This window comes from Phyllostomus hastatus, unplaced genomic scaffold (assembly GCF_019186645.2).
Source record: "Phyllostomus hastatus isolate PE091 unplaced genomic scaffold, TTU_PhHast_1.1 phas_contig_244, whole genome shotgun sequence".
NCBI lineage: Eukaryota > Metazoa > Chordata > Mammalia > Chiroptera > Phyllostomidae > Phyllostomus > Phyllostomus hastatus.
In genome coordinates, this window is record NW_025333796.1 from 507044 (window position 1) to 524775 (window position 17732).

At 56.4% G+C, this 17732-nt stretch overlaps 1 protein-coding gene across 2 annotated transcripts in view; it reads right to left on the bottom strand.

The window, feature by feature from the left end:
• Positions 1 to 17459, bottom strand: part of ASB10 (ankyrin repeat and SOCS box containing 10) — a 37005-nt gene extending 19546 nt beyond the window's left edge. The window contains exons 1-5 of one of the 2 annotated variants that reach the window (XM_045837810.1): positions 17203 to 17459; positions 16127 to 16394; positions 12595 to 13114; positions 7805 to 7918; positions 7340 to 7525 (exon numbers count right to left, since the gene is read on the bottom strand). In XM_045837810.1, coding sequence (XP_045693766.1) covers positions 7340 to 7525; positions 7805 to 7918; positions 12595 to 13114; positions 16127 to 16394; positions 17203 to 17449 — 1335 coding nt within the window. In that variant the 5' untranslated portion in view covers positions 17450 to 17459. Of the gene's footprint in view, positions 1 to 7339; positions 7526 to 7804; positions 7919 to 12594; positions 13115 to 16126; positions 16395 to 16559; positions 16976 to 17202 lie in introns of those variants that run through there. The other variant, XM_045837809.1, reaches the window with a different exon arrangement.
• Positions 17460 to 17732: the final 273 nt, after the last annotated feature.

The window sequence follows — 17732 nt, forward strand, 5'->3', positions numbered from 1 at the left end:
TGACTGACCACCATCAGAGAGGTAAAGGGAGAAGAGTATATTGCCATTCAGTCCTGATCTACCTGGGGCTCTGCACTAAACCGCATGAAACTTCCGAGAGACGAGTCTGGCAGGAAGATGTTACCACGGAGAAAAAAGAGGCGGCTTAACCTAGGTCTGGGAAGCCCAACTCGCCACTCAAGTCCGAGGATAATTCTTGCATGTAAATCCTTCCAGATATTTGTCACACCCTTCGTTACATTAACCAAGCACTTCATGGTACCAACATGGAAGACCAGGCTCCTAAGTGTATTGTACTTGAGAAGTAAGACAGAGGTCAGTACTTGGCTTTGTGGCGTTACAGTGTTGGGTACACCATAGAGGCTTATTGACTTAATAAGTGATTGAGGGAATTTGGGGGCTACAAGCTCTAAACTTAAATCTGTATGAGCAGTAACAACACCAATCGAATCAAAGATGAAGGAACACCCATTCTTAAAAGTCATCGCATCCATTTTTTGCATAAGTAATAAAGTCAGACAGCACAAAGGTCCAAGAGCTCAAAGGACACATATATTGAAACATCTCCCTCCTGCCAGTCCCCTCAGCAAAGACCCCGTTAATAAGCCTGTCGCTCTCTGGTGGGGCAGAATGGGTAATGCGTTGTCAAGGACTCAAGGTTACAGACCCTCTGACCTTGAAGATGTACGTCACCCAGCTCAAGCCCAGACCCCACTGCCCTGCACAGCACTCAGTGAGGTGGGGTTCTCTGCTCCAGGCGGCACCGAGAGCGCGCAGTGAGCGCGTAAAGCTTGTTGCCGCCAAACCCCAACGGGCCGCCGACTCCGAAGTGAGCCCCCGGGGATTCTGTGCTGCCCTGGTCTGGTGCATGTTCGCTAGGTGCTGTATTTTAGAATCTACTTATATCCTCTACCTGACCCCTTGCCACGCGGGGGTCCCAAAGGGTGACTTCTGCACAGCCCTTGGCACTCAGCAGCGAAACTAGGATAAAAGCCCTCCCATACGAAGCGCCAACCAAAGCGGCCCACTTCCTTTCCCTGCCCTTTCATGGCCTGCGGCGCCGAGGACACACAGCAAATGACAAAAAGCACTGGCTGGAGTGAACAGACCTGGAGTTAAGTTTCTGTTCTGACCCCTCACTGGGTCATTTGACCTTGGCCCCTCTTCGACTTAACTTTTCCAGATAGAGAGATGGCTACCTATTCTGATCAGTCAAAAACACTAGTGCCAGGATACAGTGAATGCAAGGAAATAGCTTCCAAAACGACTTCTTCTTGCACTGAATGGACAAAGAAGAGCCGACTGGCCAAGAATGGAAGTCCCCAAACTGGTGGCTCTCCCAAACGACTTCTCACTCTCGCATCAGCACCAAGGACAGAAGCTGTCACTATCAGATCTGATCAAAGGGGGCTCATTTCTTTACCAAGAGAAAACTGTGGTTCTCCTCCTGAACGGTCACCTTGTGGGCAAGCGCCTCCCCTCACGTCTAAAACGGAATCCGAAAAGTGCTTTTCTAACTGCCCCTGTGCTCTGACTTGTCCCACTCTCACTATTCTCCTACAGAGGAATTTATTTTGAATCTACTCTCTCTCCTTGCGCCTCTGTCAGACCCCATCGTCTGGCCTCCCCTTCATGAATTAGAAACCAGCACCTAGGGTACTGAGAATGAACGAAGTATTCTCAAGTCAAAGCCGACAGATCTAGGCTGCCACCGCACTCACTGGCGGGACAGAGTCCCCTGACCGTGGGCCGCCATCGGGCCCTGTCCGCGGGCACCCTCTGGCGGTAGCAGCGTGCAACTGCGTCACCTCGAGAGAGGTATGGAGTACTACAGCGCCCCCTCGCGGTAGTCCGGGAGACGCGCCGAGGGCAAAGGAACGGGACCGGTGAGCGATCCAAGGACCAGCGCTGCTGGGCACCTAACTGTGAGTACACCGATCCGGCGCCGGGGCGGCACACGAGCGCCTTAAAGTCTATCATGCACGTGTGTAGATTCATGCATGTTTGTTGTGTCCAGGAACTTGAACCCTATGTATCTGTTGTGTTCAATGTGTGCCGTCTGTGTGTGAGCACGTGTCACACGCGGGCAGGCTGGTGGTGGGGAGGTCCGCGCCTCCAGTGCAGGGCGGAGTCCTCATGGAGGCGTGAAATTGGTTTGGAGCAAACACATTACGGAAAGCAATTACTGGGGAGAGGTTCTGGGCCCGCGGGACCGGCAGCCAGGAGGCTGGGGAGGAAGCTCCCTGGCTTGCAAGAGTGTCTGGATGTCTAACCCCAGAGGGGGCTTTCCTAACACCGGCTGGCCAAGGGGAGGGCATGTGAGGTCGGGCAAGAGCCCCTCCTACTGACTACTCCACACTGCCTTTCTTCCCTCACCCTCTCCCCCCTCCTGAAATGCTCTCCGGATGCGGTCGGAAGTCCTGATCCCGCACCTCTTTGGGAAAGGCACTCAGTCTCCTGCGAGTGTTCCCAGGTGCCTGCCCTCATCGCTGGCCTTCCTCCTCGTGCCCGCAGCTCCTGCTCCCACACGTCTTTGGCATTCACTTCATTGCCCCTCGTACTGGAACTCATTGTTCACACACTTGTTTCTCAGACTAGATGGAAAATTCACTGAGGGCAGGGGCGGGTCTCATTCCCAGCTATACACCTGGTGCCTCAAACCTGGGGCTCGGGAAGCAGAAAGTGGAATGTTGCGGATGGGATTAAATAGAATTTCCAACAAAATGCATAGACAGGGCTCCCCCAGGAAAGTCAGGCATCCTTGAGAGTCAGGATTTTCTTAGAACAAAGCTTTCAACATCTTCCACAAGCCAACAGTCCCACGTTCGTATCTCCAGACAGACTCTTGTCCCTGAATTCCAGATCCACAGACCCAAAGCACCTTGCACCACAGTCTCTTTGAGACAGGTGTCCACGGGAGAGCTCCCAGACTGAACCTCTGACTTCCCGGCCAGCTGCCCCTTCTCATCTTCCCCACCTTAGTACTGGGTTGACCAAAGAGTCTGTTTAGGGTTTTTTTTTTCCTATAAAATAAAAGACACACTTCTCATTTTCCCTAAAAACTTTATTGATTTGGACATTTTGAGTAGGTCGGCTATCTCCTGCTATTGACTTCTAGTGGGAAGAGGCCAGGGGTGCAGCTAAACATCTTCCAATGCATAAAGCAGCCCCACAGCAAAGGATTATTTGACCGAAACATGAGTAGTACAGCACTGGCTGGTATGGCTCAGTGGACTGAGTGCCGGCCTGCAGACCAAAGGGTCGCTGGTTCGATTCCCAGTCAGGGCACATGCCTGAGTTGCAGACCAGGTCCCCAGTAGGGGGCGCTCCAGAGGCAACCACACGTTGATGATTCTCTCCCTCTCTTTCTCCCTTCCCTTCTCTCTATAAATAAATCTCTTTTTTAAAAAAAGGATGGAACAGAACAGAGAGCCCAGAAATAAACCCAAGTCTCTATGGTCAATTAATATTTGACAAAGGAAGCAGCAACATAAAATGGAATAAAAACAGCCTCTTCAACAAATGGTGTTGGGAGAACCGGACAGCTACGTGCAAAAAAATGAAACTCGAGCACCAACTTACACCTTATAGAAAAATAGATTCAAGGTGGATAAAAGACTTAAATATAACCCATGACACCATTAAAGTCCTAGAAGAGAACGTAGGCAGGAAAATCTCAGATATTTCATGCAGCAACTTTTTTACTGACATGTCTCCTAGAGCAAGGGACATAAAGGAAACAATAAACAAATGGGACCTCATCAAAATAAAAAGCTTTTGCACAGCTAAAGAAAACAGTATCAAAATTAAAAGAGAACCAACTGTATGGGAAAACATATTTGCAAATGATATCTCAGACAAGGGTTTAACCTCCAAAATATATAAGGAACTTACACGACTCCACTCTAAGAAGACAAGCAACTCAATTAAAAAATGGGCAAAGGACTTGAACAGACACTTCTCCAAGGAGGACATACAGAAAATCCAAAGACACATGAAACGATGTTCAATATCACTAGCTATCAGAGAGATGCAAATTGAAACCACAATGAGATACCACTTCACACCAGTCAGAATGGCCATCATAAACAAAGCAACAGACAACAAGTGTTGGAGAGGTTGTGGAGAAAAGGGGACCCTAGTGCACTGCTGGTGGGACTGCAGACTGGTACAACCACTGTGGAAAACAATATGGAACTTCCTCAGAAAACCAAAAATGGATCTGCCTTTTGACCCTGTGATTCCTCTGCTGGGACTCTATCCTAAGAACCCTGAAACACCAATTCCAAAGAACCTATGCATCCCAATGTTCATAGCAGCACAATTTACAATAGCCACGTGCTGGAAACAACCTAGATGCCCATCAGTAAATGAGTGGATCAGAAACTATGGTACATTTACACAGTGGAATTCTGTGCAGCAGAAAGAAAGAAGGAGCCCCTAACCTCTGCAACAGCTTGGATGGAGCTGGAAAGCATTATGCTAAGCGAAACAAGCCAGGCAGTGAGAGACAAATACCATATGATCTCACCTTTAACAGGAACCTAATCAACAAAACAAAGAAACAAGCAAAATATAAGCAAAGACACTGAAATAGAGGCCAGGCTGACAGTGCCCACAGGGGAGAGAAGAGGGAATTTCAGGGGGGAATGGGTAGGGTTTACAGGAACAAATTTGGAGGACACATGGACAAAAACTAGGGGTGGGGGGTAATGGGGGGAAGAGGGGAGGGCTGGGTGGGTGGGCTGGACTGGGATTAAGTGAGAGAAAACTGTACTTGAACAATGATTAAAATAAAATTAAAAAAAAAAAGGAAAAGGAAATGTCAGTAGTACCAAGAAACTTCGCAAACCACTTTGACACATTCAGTCAATCACAGCACCTTCTCCATACACTGCACAAGTATTTTTCTTTTTGCGTTTCAGTTGCGTTTCTGCCTTTCTTGAAATTATAAAGCGTAATACATCGAACATGTCACGTATTGTCTTCCATCTTCAATATGAAAGCGGCTGCACAAAAATTCACCGAGGTTGATAAGCTTTCGAAAGGGCACGCTGGTAGGACAGCGGCCACAACACAGTGAAACCACACCGTTGGGAAGGAGGTTGAGACCACTAGGCGCTCCCGGAGCCGCGGTCAGGAAAAAGCTAACCGAACTTTTTGGCCAGCCCAACAATTACCCAGCACCCCCAGCGAGCCAGCTGTCCAGCCAAAAACACTGGGGGCCATCCTGCGTGGGGCTGTCCTTCCGCAAGTCCCACTGTGTCCCCGACAAGGGTCGCACCTACGGCTCTCCTGCCTCCTCCGCCGGGACCCCTGCAGCAGCCGCCCAGGGGTCTCCGATTCCCCCGCCTCCGCAGCGCCCCCTACCTCCGCCACTCGGCACCTCCGCCACTCGGCGCCTCCGGAGCGACCTTTCACAACCGAAATCAGTCCGCGTCGCTCCCCAGCTGCCCCCGCACGCACGCACAGGGGGCTCCTCTCTGGGGAGGCGGGCCTCAGGTTAAACGTCACCACGCGGGAAGCCGGGCCGGCCAAGGCCGCGGAGGCGGGGGCTCTCCTCCGGCCGCAGGGCGAGCGGGGGCCCTGACCCGATGGCACTCCCGCCCCCGCCCCGCGGGAACCGCTCCCTCACCCGCGCGTCCCTCCAACCCTCGCTGACGCGCCCCCAAGGTGGGGCCCGCGGAGCCACGACCCGCCTGGACGCCCCTCGGCCTGCGTCCGGCGCGACCGCTGCGGGCCTGCGCTCCCGGCGCGCACCCTCCCGTCCCCGCGCCGCGCGCCCACGACTGGAAGCCCAGCCCTGCGGGTCAGCCGCAGGCCCGAGGGGTCGGGGGTAGGGGGGGGAAGCCGTCCACTCACCTCTGCCCGCTCCCGCTCGGCCGCTCACTCCGCTACCCGTCGAGCTTCGCGCCCTCCAAGCCCCGCCCCCCGCCGCCTCGCGCCCTTGCCCTTCGCGCCCTTCGCCGCTACACTCCCAGCTGTAGGCTGTTGGCGGGAAAGTGGTGAACATCGGCACCTGCGCTCTCCGAGACCCTGGGAAATCTGCCTAGCAACTCCTGTCGTCACGGATCAAAGTGCAATTGATTGGCTGCTCTGCGGTTCCCCAGTGAACTCCACCTCCCTTCTGTGGCTGGGCTCCCGGCTGCTGGGGACCCCTGCAGGTCCTTAAAATCCTGGTACTGCAAAGACCCTCGGGGATTGCCTCCTGCCTGTTTCACAGATGCGGAAACGAGCCCAGAGAGGGGAAGAGACTTATGTTCCCCCAAGTGAATGGCAGAGCAGGACTAGAACCCAAGGGTGCAACTTTCAGCTCAGCTCCTGCCGCCACAAAGCTAAATTTAGAAGGAGCAGAGAGAGGGAGAACCAGGAACCAGGTGAGCATCCGATGCTCCCTGACCTCCAGGACAGGCAGGAAGGAGGGCTTTTGGAGGGTTTTGGTTTTTTCTAAACGCGGGTCTTCCACTCTTTCCTGAACCATGGTTACCCCTCCATGCTTGCTCATCGCCTGTCCACCCACCTTCTCATTGGCCTTCCCACGCTTCAGCTCAGCTCCCGGCCCCCAGGCTGCCTTTACTGCCCTGCCCCACTGTCTTCACAGCCTCGTCTGCTGATGATCTGCCCTATGCAAGCCATCCACTGGCCAGCTGTCCTTTGGGCCTTGTCTGACACTCTCACTGAGCAGCCATTCTGCCACATCATGGGGCCGGGGTCTGCCTGGGATCCCTCAACAGCTGTCAGAGGGGGAAGGGGACGCAGCCGGCACATCCAGTCTGCCCATCCTGAGTGCCCTGTGAGTTGGTTGACTCAGAGGCAGGCCTGTTGGAGACAGTACCAAATACACAGGTCTGGAGACTTTAATGTGCGTACAGGATTTGGGTCGGTCAGAGGGGACTTCAGGAGACCCCCAAGAGGAGAGTATTACTTGCCACGAGTCCTAGCTCTCTCTCTCCAACAAACATGGTCCACTTGCCTCACCCTGGTGGAAGTGGCAGCATCCGCTCCCCCTGTGGAGAGGGGCCTCCTGCTGAGAGGGCTACCTCGGCTTGAGCTGGTTCGGTTCAGTCCTGGGTCTGAGGCACTGAGGGAGGCGGGCTGGCATCCCTGGGGCCTGGGGCATCTGCTTCCAGGCTCTCTCAAAATGCGGTGTTCATCTGGGTGGAGAGGTGTGCATTTGGAGAGGTCCGGTGCTCTGGAAGGCTGGCTGGGTCTCCGGGCCCTGCGTCTAACTCTACTCTTGCCTCCTACCCTCCCCCACTGTGAAACAAACAAATAAACAAACGAACAAACAAACAAATAAACAAACTTGCTGGGACTGTCCACAGGACCCATGACTTACCTAGTAGAGCACATCCTCGAAGTCCAGCTGCAGGTAGCGGAGCAGGCGGGCCGGCAGGGGGAGGCGGGGCAGGGCGTGGGGCAGGCGGGCCTCCAGGTGGGCTCTGAGCACACAGCGGCTCAGGTGCTGCAGCGATCTGGGCTGCTTCACCAAGGCGAAGAGGGAGGAGTAGAAACGGTGGTGCTTCTGGGGGCAGAACAGGGGCCTCAGCGAAGGTGGCCTTGGACAAGTGGCACCTGCTCCTCCCCCGGTGGGAGGCTGGTGGCCAGTGGGTGTCTTCAGGAGCCTCTTGGGAGCAGGGAGGATTTAGGGTGTTCACTCTGAGTTTTCTTCTTCTGGGGCATGAGAGGATCTCTAGATAACTTCTGTGGGGTGGAATAGGGGGACCAACGGGACTTCCCTTCGGGAGGTGGGAGTCTCTTGGGCAGGCTGCATGATTGTGTGGTCAGGGTCCTGGAGTCTAACCTGCAGAGTTTCAGGAGGCACCAGGCCCATGGCCCCCTCGGGAAGCCGCACGACACTGTAGGTGTTCATCAGGACCTCAATGGTCCGCGGGGACATGCACCAGCGTTCCAGCACCTGGAGGAGGTGGAGATGGTCAGCATTCCCCAGGTTACCCCACACCACAGGGCCCAATCAGTCCGCACCGGATGTCCCCCAAAAGATGTTGACGTCCTAGTCCCCAGGACCTATAAATGTGACCTATTTAGACAGAGGGTGTTTGCAGAGGTAATCTATTTAAAATGAGGTCATTAGGGTGGGCCCTAATCCAACATGACTGCTGTCTTTATAAGAAGAGAAAACAGTCCTGGCTGGTGTGGCTCAGTGGATTGAGCACAGGCCTATGAACCAAAGGGTCACTGGTTTGATTCCCAGTCTAGGGCACATGTCTGGGTTGTGGGCCAGGTCCCCAGTAAGGGGGCGCATGAGAGGCAACCGCACATTCATGCTTCTCCCCCTTCCTCCCACCCTTCCTCTCTGTGTAAAAATAAATAAAACCTTAAAAAAAGAGAGAGAAAACAGAAACACAGACAGTATGCAGGGAGAGCGCCTTGCGATGACAGAGGCAGAGATTGGAGTAACGCACCTGTAAGCCAAGGAACACCACAGATTGTGGGCAGCCCCCAGAAGCTTGGGAACAGGCATGGAAGAGACCCTCCCTCAGAGCTTCGGGAAGAAACCAACCCCGCCTTCAGCAGGATTTCACATTCCCAGCCTGCAGAACTGTGAGGGAATACCTTTCTATTGTTTTAAGCCACGCCATTTGCGATCCTTTGTTGTGGCCGAGACAGGAAACCAGTCCATCAGCTAACATTACTCTTGTGTGTGCACAATCTATGCCGGATACTTTTCTTAGCACTTCACATGTATTAGGTCTCTTAATCCTTGCCCCTACCAGGTATGAACTACGATTATCCCCATTTTACAGGCCAGGGAAACTGAGGCACTTAGAAATTAAGTAACTCGCCTGAATTATAGTTCCAGCAACGATAGGACAGCATGGGACAGGGTGCCCTGCAGGGCATCAGTAACACAGGTCTTCCAGCTGAACCCACTTCAGGGAAATTAACATGCAATAAGACACAGATGGGAAATTGACAGCGCAAGGATTTTTCTCAGGTGCCAGGACAGCCGCAGCCCGGCTGGGTGTGCCCGACCAAGCCCACAGGTGTGGCTCTTGATCTTTAGCTACTACCTCATCCTGCTCCATCACCAGCCTCTACCGGGGTCTCTGCTGGATGTTTCTGGATGGGGACGGGGTCCCTGACCTGAGGCTGAAGCTCCAGAGAGGATACAAAGACTAATGAGCCCTGGCTGGTGTGAGTCAGTGGGTTGGGCATCGTCCCACAAGGTTGCTGGTTAGATTCCCGGTCAGGGCACGTGCCTGGATTGCCGGCCAGGTGCCCAGTTGGGGCATGTGTGAGAGGTAACCAATCAGTGTTTCTCTCCCTCTCTTTCTCCCTCCCTTCCTCTCTCTCTAAAAATAAATAAAGTCTTAAAAAAAAAGACTAATGAATCTGCCCAATGCCAAGTGAGGGGTAGAGAGGGCTACAAGGGTGGGGGTGGGGGCAGGGGAGCAGGGCTGGGTGATCAGGGAGGGGTTTGCAGAGCAGGGGACTGGGGCCAATAAGGCAAGAACTCAGGAGCCCAGAGGGCACTGAGGGAGAAAGGACCAGCCAGCAGAGGCCTGATGTGGGAGTGGGGGTGGGACAAAGCTGAAGCCAGATTCATTCTCTCACTTCCTTTTTAAAATGTTTTTATTTATTGATTTTATAGAGAGAAAGGAAAAGAGAACTTCATTTTTTTTTGTTCCACTTATCCATGCCTTCATTGGTTGATTCTTGTACGTGCCATGACCTGGGGGATCGAACCCATAGCCTTGGCATGTCGGGACAATGCTCTTACCAACTGAGCCACCCAACCAGGGCCATTCTCTTGTTCCTTCAGCAAATATTTACTGAGGGCTACTGTGGGCCAGGCCCTGGGGACCTAGCACTGAGGACAGACGGGCCCTTGTCATCTGGGAGTTTCTATTTCAAAGGGAAAACACAGCTCACAGACACACTGCTGCAAAGAAAATCAGGTAGGCTCGGAGACTGGGCATGGTCAGAGGGCACAGCCCAGCTGGGTGGTCGAGAAAGGCCCTTCTGAGGACGTGGCCTGATGCAATGAGGGGTGGGCCCTGCCGGGGGAGCTGCCCCTGCTGGGGGACCGTCCAGGGGGTCAGAAAGGCAGCCAGCGCCTGCAGGTCGGACACGGGAGCCTGCCCATAACACCCATCAGCAGATTCGTGCTTCATCTTCTCCATCTCCTGCTGTACGTCAAGCTACAGGCAGGGGCCACAGATTCTTTGCAAAATCAGAGGACATCTAAATGCCACCTCCCTGGCAGCATCCCTGTACCTAATCCTCTCCCTACCCACGCACTGGCCTAGGACATTAGGGGCTTGAACGCCCTGTACAAGGAGAGGAGACCCTTCTGCCTGGCCATCTGGGAGTGCTGCATAGCCTGGGCACAGCTGGCTAGTGGGGACAGATGGAAGGCCTTTTCCCAGAAATGGGGCCCCAGGAGAACGCACCCACATACCCGAGGCCCTCTTTTCTGGCCCCGCACCTGGGCAGTGCCCACCGGAGCTGCCCCAGCCCGTCTGCCCAGGGCAGGCCTCTGCCCCACTCCTTAGAGCGAGGACAATGCAGGCTGGTTACGCCTGACTTTCCTGCTCCACCTGCTTCTCCTGTCTGCCCTCGGCGCCGGTCTCTCTGTCCTTCCTGGCCTGTGCTGATGTGTCTCTGTACTCTGCCTCAAATGCCTGTACCTCCAGCTCTTCAAGCCCGGCCTGCCCCTGGTCCCACCCCCTCCAGGAAGCCCTCCTGCATTCCTCCCTGCATCTCTCTCTCCCCAGTCTAATGATACCCCGCACTGGGATAACACCTAACAGCTTTCCGAGTGCTACTGAGCTTCAGAGCAGCGCTGGCTAACAGGCGTTGAACCCTCACTCCAGGGCAGGCCCCATCCAACGGGCCTCATACGTGTGAACTCATTTCGTTTGCACACTAACAGAAGCAGCAGGCACACTGTTCTGACCCTGTTTTAAGGATGAGGACACTAGGGCCCGGAGAGATGAAGCAACTCGCCGAGGTAGTGTGCCTGGCTCTGGAGGCCTCCTTCTGAGTCACGACCAACCTCAGAGGTTGTTGGGAGGCCTGAGGGAACCCATGTGACGGGTCACGCACCTTCAAACAGTGTCTGGCATGTGCTGGTTTCTACCGTCCCCCACCTCGCCCCAGTGGCTTTTCATCCCTGTTAGGTCACCGGGAACTGGAGTTCCCAAAATTCCAGTGATTTGCCTATAGTCATGTGAACAGGCATCACAGCTGGGCCTTCTGAGTGTCCAGTTGTGCACAGTGGCCCAGAGAGCTCCCTGCAGCTGGCAGTGGTTCCAGATGGGCCGTGGCGGCCTCCTTGCGGGGAGGAGCTCCTCCCCAGAAAACGGGCACCCTGGCCGAACCTGGAACAGCTGCCCGATCGGCAGCGGATCCTGTGCTTTCTGATCCTGGCGCAGGGCTGAAGGGACCAATGGGGCCCTTTGCTGGGCCGGCCCCCTGGTCTGGGCGCAGTCCTGGGAAATCCCCTTGCCATTCTGCCAGCCTCCTCCCCCCACCCTGTCCCCAACTATGGGAAATCATTAGCTGTCAGAGCCACCGTCAGATTACAGGGAATTGCCTGTCTCCTAATTATCTGGTGTTAATAGGAGATTAATTAGTGTTAATTGTTGATTTTCTTGTATTCTCCCAAAGGGGAGACCAATCTGCCAAACTCTCAGGCTGTTTAATTATTTGGTCTTGCTTAGGAATCCAGACAGATGCTTCTAGGATCGTGAGTGGAGGGGAGAGGAGGGGACCACAGGGGAGCATCCAGGATGGGGCGGGGTGACAAGCAGGGGGACCTGCCCACAGCCCTATTAGTCCTGACCCAGTTCTCCTGGGGGACAAGGTTCCCCACCCAGTGCCCTTCATGATATCACAGAGCCCCCCCCCCTCAGACACGCCACAGCACAGGACAGGCCCCCTGCGGGGCATCAGTAACACAGGTCTTCCTGTTGAACCCACTTCGGAGAAATTAACATGAAATAAGACACAGATGGGAAATTGACAGCGCAAGGCTTTTTCTCAGGTGCCAGGACAGCCGCAGCCGGGCTGGGTGCGCCCGACCTGCTAAGTGCTCAGAAACCCGGACCAAGGTTGTCTGCAGGGGGTCAGGAGGCCTGCAGCCTCGTGACCCAGGCTCATCAGTCTGCCTTGGGGAGCCTCTCCTGTCCTTCGAGTGCCTCACAAGCAGGCAGAGCTTCCTAAGTGCTTCTTCTACCAGCTCAGTCCTGCCCACGTCAGTCCTGGCTCCCTCTCCAAGACTCTTCCAATCCTTTGTAATCTGGCCCCACTCCCTCAGTCCACCTTCACCACATACGCACACAGTGTGTGTACACATGCATGCATGGGGTGCACGCACATGTAGCCACACGTGTGCACACATGTTCACACATATGCACATGTGTACATGCATGCACACCCCTCCTCCGGTCTGTATCCTCACCTTCACCCCCTGCTGGGCTTTGCTGACTTGTGGAATGAAAGACAGACTGAACTGACCCATCAAACGCCCAAGGGTTCCGGGTGCATCCAGAGCATGTGGGAGCACAGGGCGGGACCTCCTGTCCCCTCGCCTTCACGGCCCGCCCTCTGCCCCCAGCCCCGTACCTTGGGGAGAGCCCCGGGCCAGACTCGAACGGCGCCGTGGTTGAGCAGAGCCCTCACGACGCGCTCTGGGCTCTGGGCCAGGGCCGAGGGGGGGCCCTGCAGAGCGCAGTGCAGGGCTGTGTGCCCCCCGTAGTCCATGGCGTTGACGCTGACGCTGTAGGACAGAAGCAGGTCCACGACGGCCGCGTGGCCGTGGCGACAGGCCAGGTGCAGGGGCCGCCGCTTGTCCCGGTCCGCGGCGTCGGCGTCGGCGCCGGCCGAGAGGAGCAAGTGGCACAGCCGGAGGCAGCGGGCAGTGGCGGCTTCCGCGTCGGTGGGGGACAGGCAGCAGGTATCACAGGCAACCAACAGCGGGGTCCAGCCTTCGGCGTCGCGGGCGTCTGGGCACGCCCCCCGTCTCAGAAGCAGGTCGGCCAGCTCTGCGTGGCCAAGCCGGGCAGCTACATGCAAAGGGGTCTCCTCTTCCTCCTCGGATCGACCATCCACTTTCGCCCCAAACCTCAGGAGCAGCTCTGCACACCTAGTGAGGACAAGAGAACAGCGGGGAGAAAAATGGGGTGCAGACCTTCGCCCCCGCATTCCCCGCCAGTCTGAGCGAAGCAAACACGGGGGAACCTTGGGCGGCTCCTGGTTCTGCGTGCCCTCGCCTTCCTTCTGGTCCCTAGTCGCCTGGCAACACTCTGCAGGGCCAGTGATGCCCCCTTTTCGAGTCCACACCCTCCCTGAAGGAATAGCACTCAGCCCTCGACGGCAGGAGAAGTCACGAGGCGCCATCACATGCTTAAAATGGGCACCTCCCGAGGGCCTCACCTGTACTCACTTGTCTCACGCCCACGGCATTCCCACCGCAGGCTCAGAGGGGGAACCACGGGCCCTGGGGGTGCGAGGGTCTCGCTCACGTTCGCACGGCTCGTAAGGGGAGGAGCTGGCCTTTGGGTCCAGGGAAGCTGGCCATCGTTGGAGGGACAGGCGGAGGAAACAAAGGGGGCGCTGGCAGTGGGCACGAAGAACAACAGAACCAACACTGACCAGCCAGAGTGTGCCCCTCGAAGGCCCCCACGGAAGGTCACGTGCACCAAAATTCAAGGCTAAGGGCCTTCGCCTCTTTGCAAATAGAAGCTCCCCCTCCCTCCTCTGCGGCATGGAAATAACTGCTGAAATCCAGACCTCAATGATGCTGCTGCCTGGAAAGCTGTTATCCTAAGAGCTCTTAGCAGCAGCGTTTGGTGCGGGGCGGGGGAGAACGGGTGGTATGGGGAGTGATGGATCGTTCGTTTCCACGTGTTTGAGATTCTCCCTAATGACTTCAGATTTTTAGATATACATTTGCTTACTCAAGGAGGGGAGGAAGGAAGGATTATCCCTGGGTGTGGCCTCAGGGAGGCTGGGCTGGGACCTGGCCAGGACTGAAGCTGTGGGGCGTGTAGAACTGCGTGGTCCAGTACGGTAGCCACCTGCCTCCTGTGGCTACTGAGCCCTCGCCTATGGTTCGTCCGGACGGAGACGCAGCGTATGGGCGAAGTCACAGCAATCTGACGGCGATGCAAAACAAGTGTGTAAGCTGTCTCATTAGTTGTGGGGTGTTGACTATATATTGAAACGATAGCATTGTGGATATCTTGTGTTCAATAAAACACATGATTCAAATCCATTTCACCTGTCTCAGCTATCTGCATGCCCACGTTCCTAGCAGCAGCACCCAGAACAGCCGAAACACGGACGCAAACGACGCGTCCATCAACAGGTCGATGGATAACTGATGTGTGGCACCGGCACACAATGGAATCTCATTCCGCCTTTAAAAAGGAAGGTGCTCCTGCCTTGGCCGGTGTAGCTCAGTGGATTGAGCACCAGCCTGCAGAGTAAGGAGTTGCTGGTTCGATTCCTAGTCAGGGTATATGCCTGGGTTGCAGGCGTGTGTGAGAGACCACACATCAATGTTTTTCTCCCTTTCTTTCTCCCTCCCCTCCCCTCTAAACATAAATATTTTTTTTAAAAGGAAGGAGATTCTGACACATGCTACAGACATGCTACAGCATGGATGAACCCTGAGGACTGAGGACATTCTGCTCAGTGATGTGAGCCAGTCACAAGAGGACAAACACTACATGATTCCGCTCAGATGAGGGAGTCCGAGGGGCCGAAGGCACAGAGACAGAAAGTAGAAAGGTGGTGCCAGGGCCTGAGGGGAGGGTGAATGGGAGTTACTGCTCGCTGGGTGTGGAATTTCAGTTTAGCAAAATTTAAAAAGTTCAGGACTCGGCCCCAGCTGGTCAGCGCAGTTGGCTAGAGCATCGTCTGGATACACCAAGTTTGCGGGTTTGGTCTCCAGTCAGGGCGCATGTAAGAAGCAACCCGTTAATGCATAAATCAGGGGAACGACAAATCAATGTTTCCCTCTCTTTCTCTCTCTCTCTTCCCCCTTCCTCTCTCTATCTGAAAATCAATAAAGCATAAACAAAGATAAAGTTCAGGAGTTGGATGGATGGTGGTGATGCTTGCACAAAAATGTGAATATACTTGTATACTCAGAGATGGTTAAGGTGGTAAATTGGACGTGATGCGTATGTTACTACTGTTTAAAAAATTAACTCCACCTGTCTCTTTTCGTTGTGGAGCAAGGCTACCAAAAAATGTTAAATGACCACGTGGTTCTCATTGTATTTCTCCTGGCCATGCTGGTGCAGAACGCACCTCAGTGTGATGAGTCAGTGGGCTTTCCCTGAAGGCCATTCAGGGGCCAGAGGTGAACTCGGGCGGCTGTGTGTCTGGAGAGAGGGCCCCCACTGTGGGTGCGGCGAGTCACAGATTTGCCAAGGCTTCCTTTGTGGGGTTCCATGCTGATCAAAGAATTGTGGGGACTCATCCTCCCAAGTTCCCTACACACAGAGGGTAATGATTTGGAATATTCCCTACAGTGAATAATACATCGTCCTGTTTGGGTATATCCATTAGTTTCTTGTGAGTGTGGTTAGTGGAACTCGGTCCCTGAGCCCCTGAAGGAGGTGCCTGACAGTCTGGAAATGCCAGACCTGCCGAGCTGAGAACCAGCCCCTGCCCACAGGGACCAGAGCAGGCTCTCAGTGGGAGTCGCTGTCCTTACAGCCCACCTGGATCCCTGGGCAGCCGGTCCCGCAGGGCAGGACCGTGCCTCCGTTGCTGTACTTACCATAGCCCTGGACCCCAGGATAAACTTGGGACACATGAGAACTCTACAGTCCAGAATGGAGCCCCAGAATGAACCCAGACAAACTGCCCAGAGCAGGCCAGGCGGCCGGCCGCTGCCACAGCCCTCCACCACCTCGGGCGAAGCAGGAACTGTCCCAAGTGCAGGCCCTTCCAAACTTCCCAGGACCACTGGTCGGATGGTTCGGGGAGCCATTGCCTGCTGACTCCCCAGCGGAGCCCTGACTCCTCCATCCAGCCCACCCAGCCTGCCAGTCCCTAGCAAGCTTGCTCCCCCATTTCCCCTGAGGTCATCGCTTTGGTTCCCCCGAGACTGCGGTGGGGATTGGGATGCAGAGTCACTCACTCGAGGGTGCCAGCCCCCCGGCAGAGGTGCAAAGGGAGCTTCCCATCCTGGTCCGCGATGTTGGGGTCGGCCCCTGCCACCAGCAGCACGTGGACACAGGCAGGGTGGCCCGCGGCACAGGCCTCGTGCAGGGCGGTACGGCCCCCGGGGGCACGGTCAGGCCTCGCCCGCCGCCTCAGCAGCAGCCGCAAGACTTCCGTGTGGCCCCGGCTGGCTGCCACGTGCAGCGGGGTGGTCAGCTCCTCTTCGTACGTCAGAGACCAGAGTCCTGGGGGGAGAGGAGACGCGGGCCTCAGGTCCCGGAGGGAAGCGAAGAGCCGCCAGGCAACGGGGGAGGGGGCGGAGGCCGGGAAGAGGGAGCCCAGAGCTCCGTTCCCAGCCTCCCCTCTCCTCCCATGCAGACAGACCCCCCAGAGCCCCCGGCCCCCCGTACTCAGAGCGCGGATGTTGAAGCGGAAGTCCCTCCATCGCTCCGGGTCGCTCGTGTCAAAGACGGAGTCTGGGGTCAGGCCAGTGCTGGGGTCGGCGAGGATGTGGGACACAGAGCCCACGTCCCCGGCCAGCAGCGCCTGCCAGAAGGCCAGGGCAGGTCCCGAGGCCGTGCGGGTGACGATGGGTCCCGGGCCGGACTCCGGGTCCGCGGCAGACTCACTGCTGGGCTTCTCCACCAGCCTGGCACAGAGGGCATGTCTGTCACCGGGCGGCTCCCCCTGCCCCCTGCACTCCTCTGGGGACCAGCTCATGAGGGCAGGGGTGTGGGGGGAGGGGAGCTGGGGGCCGAAGGCAAGGAGACGAAAAGAAGGGAAACAGACGGAGGGAGGGAGGGACGGAGGGGGTCTCTGTGTCTCCGAGCCGAGCTGAGCTGAGCTGAGCTGAGCCCGGGCTGAGCCCGGCCCAGCCACGCGGTTCCGCAGGAGCTATTCTGGGCTCCGCATGACTTCACTCCTGGGCCAAGGTTGAGGCAAGCTTTTGGGTGACGGGGGAACTGCCAGAGGCTGCTTCTCCTCCTCAAGCGCGTGGTGCCTCTGTGCCCGATGTGGTCAGCCCGGCGCCCCCCCCCCCACCCCGATCCTCACCCCTCTGGTGGCTGCTCCAGCGAGGCTCCGCCGCCCGGCTCTCCAGCAGCAGGTCGGCCGTGCTGTGCGGGGGGAACAGCTCCAGCAGCCTGGCCAGGTCTCCCGTGTACAGGGCATTCTGCAGGGCCATGTCGCGGCACAGCAGCGGCGACGCCCGAGGGGGCTCCCGGGAGGGGCAGGCGGGGGCTGCGGGGAAACACCCCAGATGGTGCCCCCAGTGGGGAGGGGAGCCCCTTCTCCCAGGCATGGCCAGTCGGCAGAAGAGGGAGCCAGAGAAGCAGGACTCAGGGCGCTGGGCAGGCGGGTGCTGGGCCCGAGCCGGGCGAGGCCCGCTGGGGGAGGGGCAGGGGAGCCAAGCCATAAATAGCCCCAACTGTCCTCACAGTCGTTCCCGGCGGGGGGTGGGGGGGGTGATGAGGCTTAGGCTGGCAGCGGAGACTAGGGAGGAGCCTGGACAGCCAGCAAGGATGGGACCCTCCAACCCTCAACTTCGCCCGGAGCTGTTCACAGCAGGACTGAAGGGACCCCCA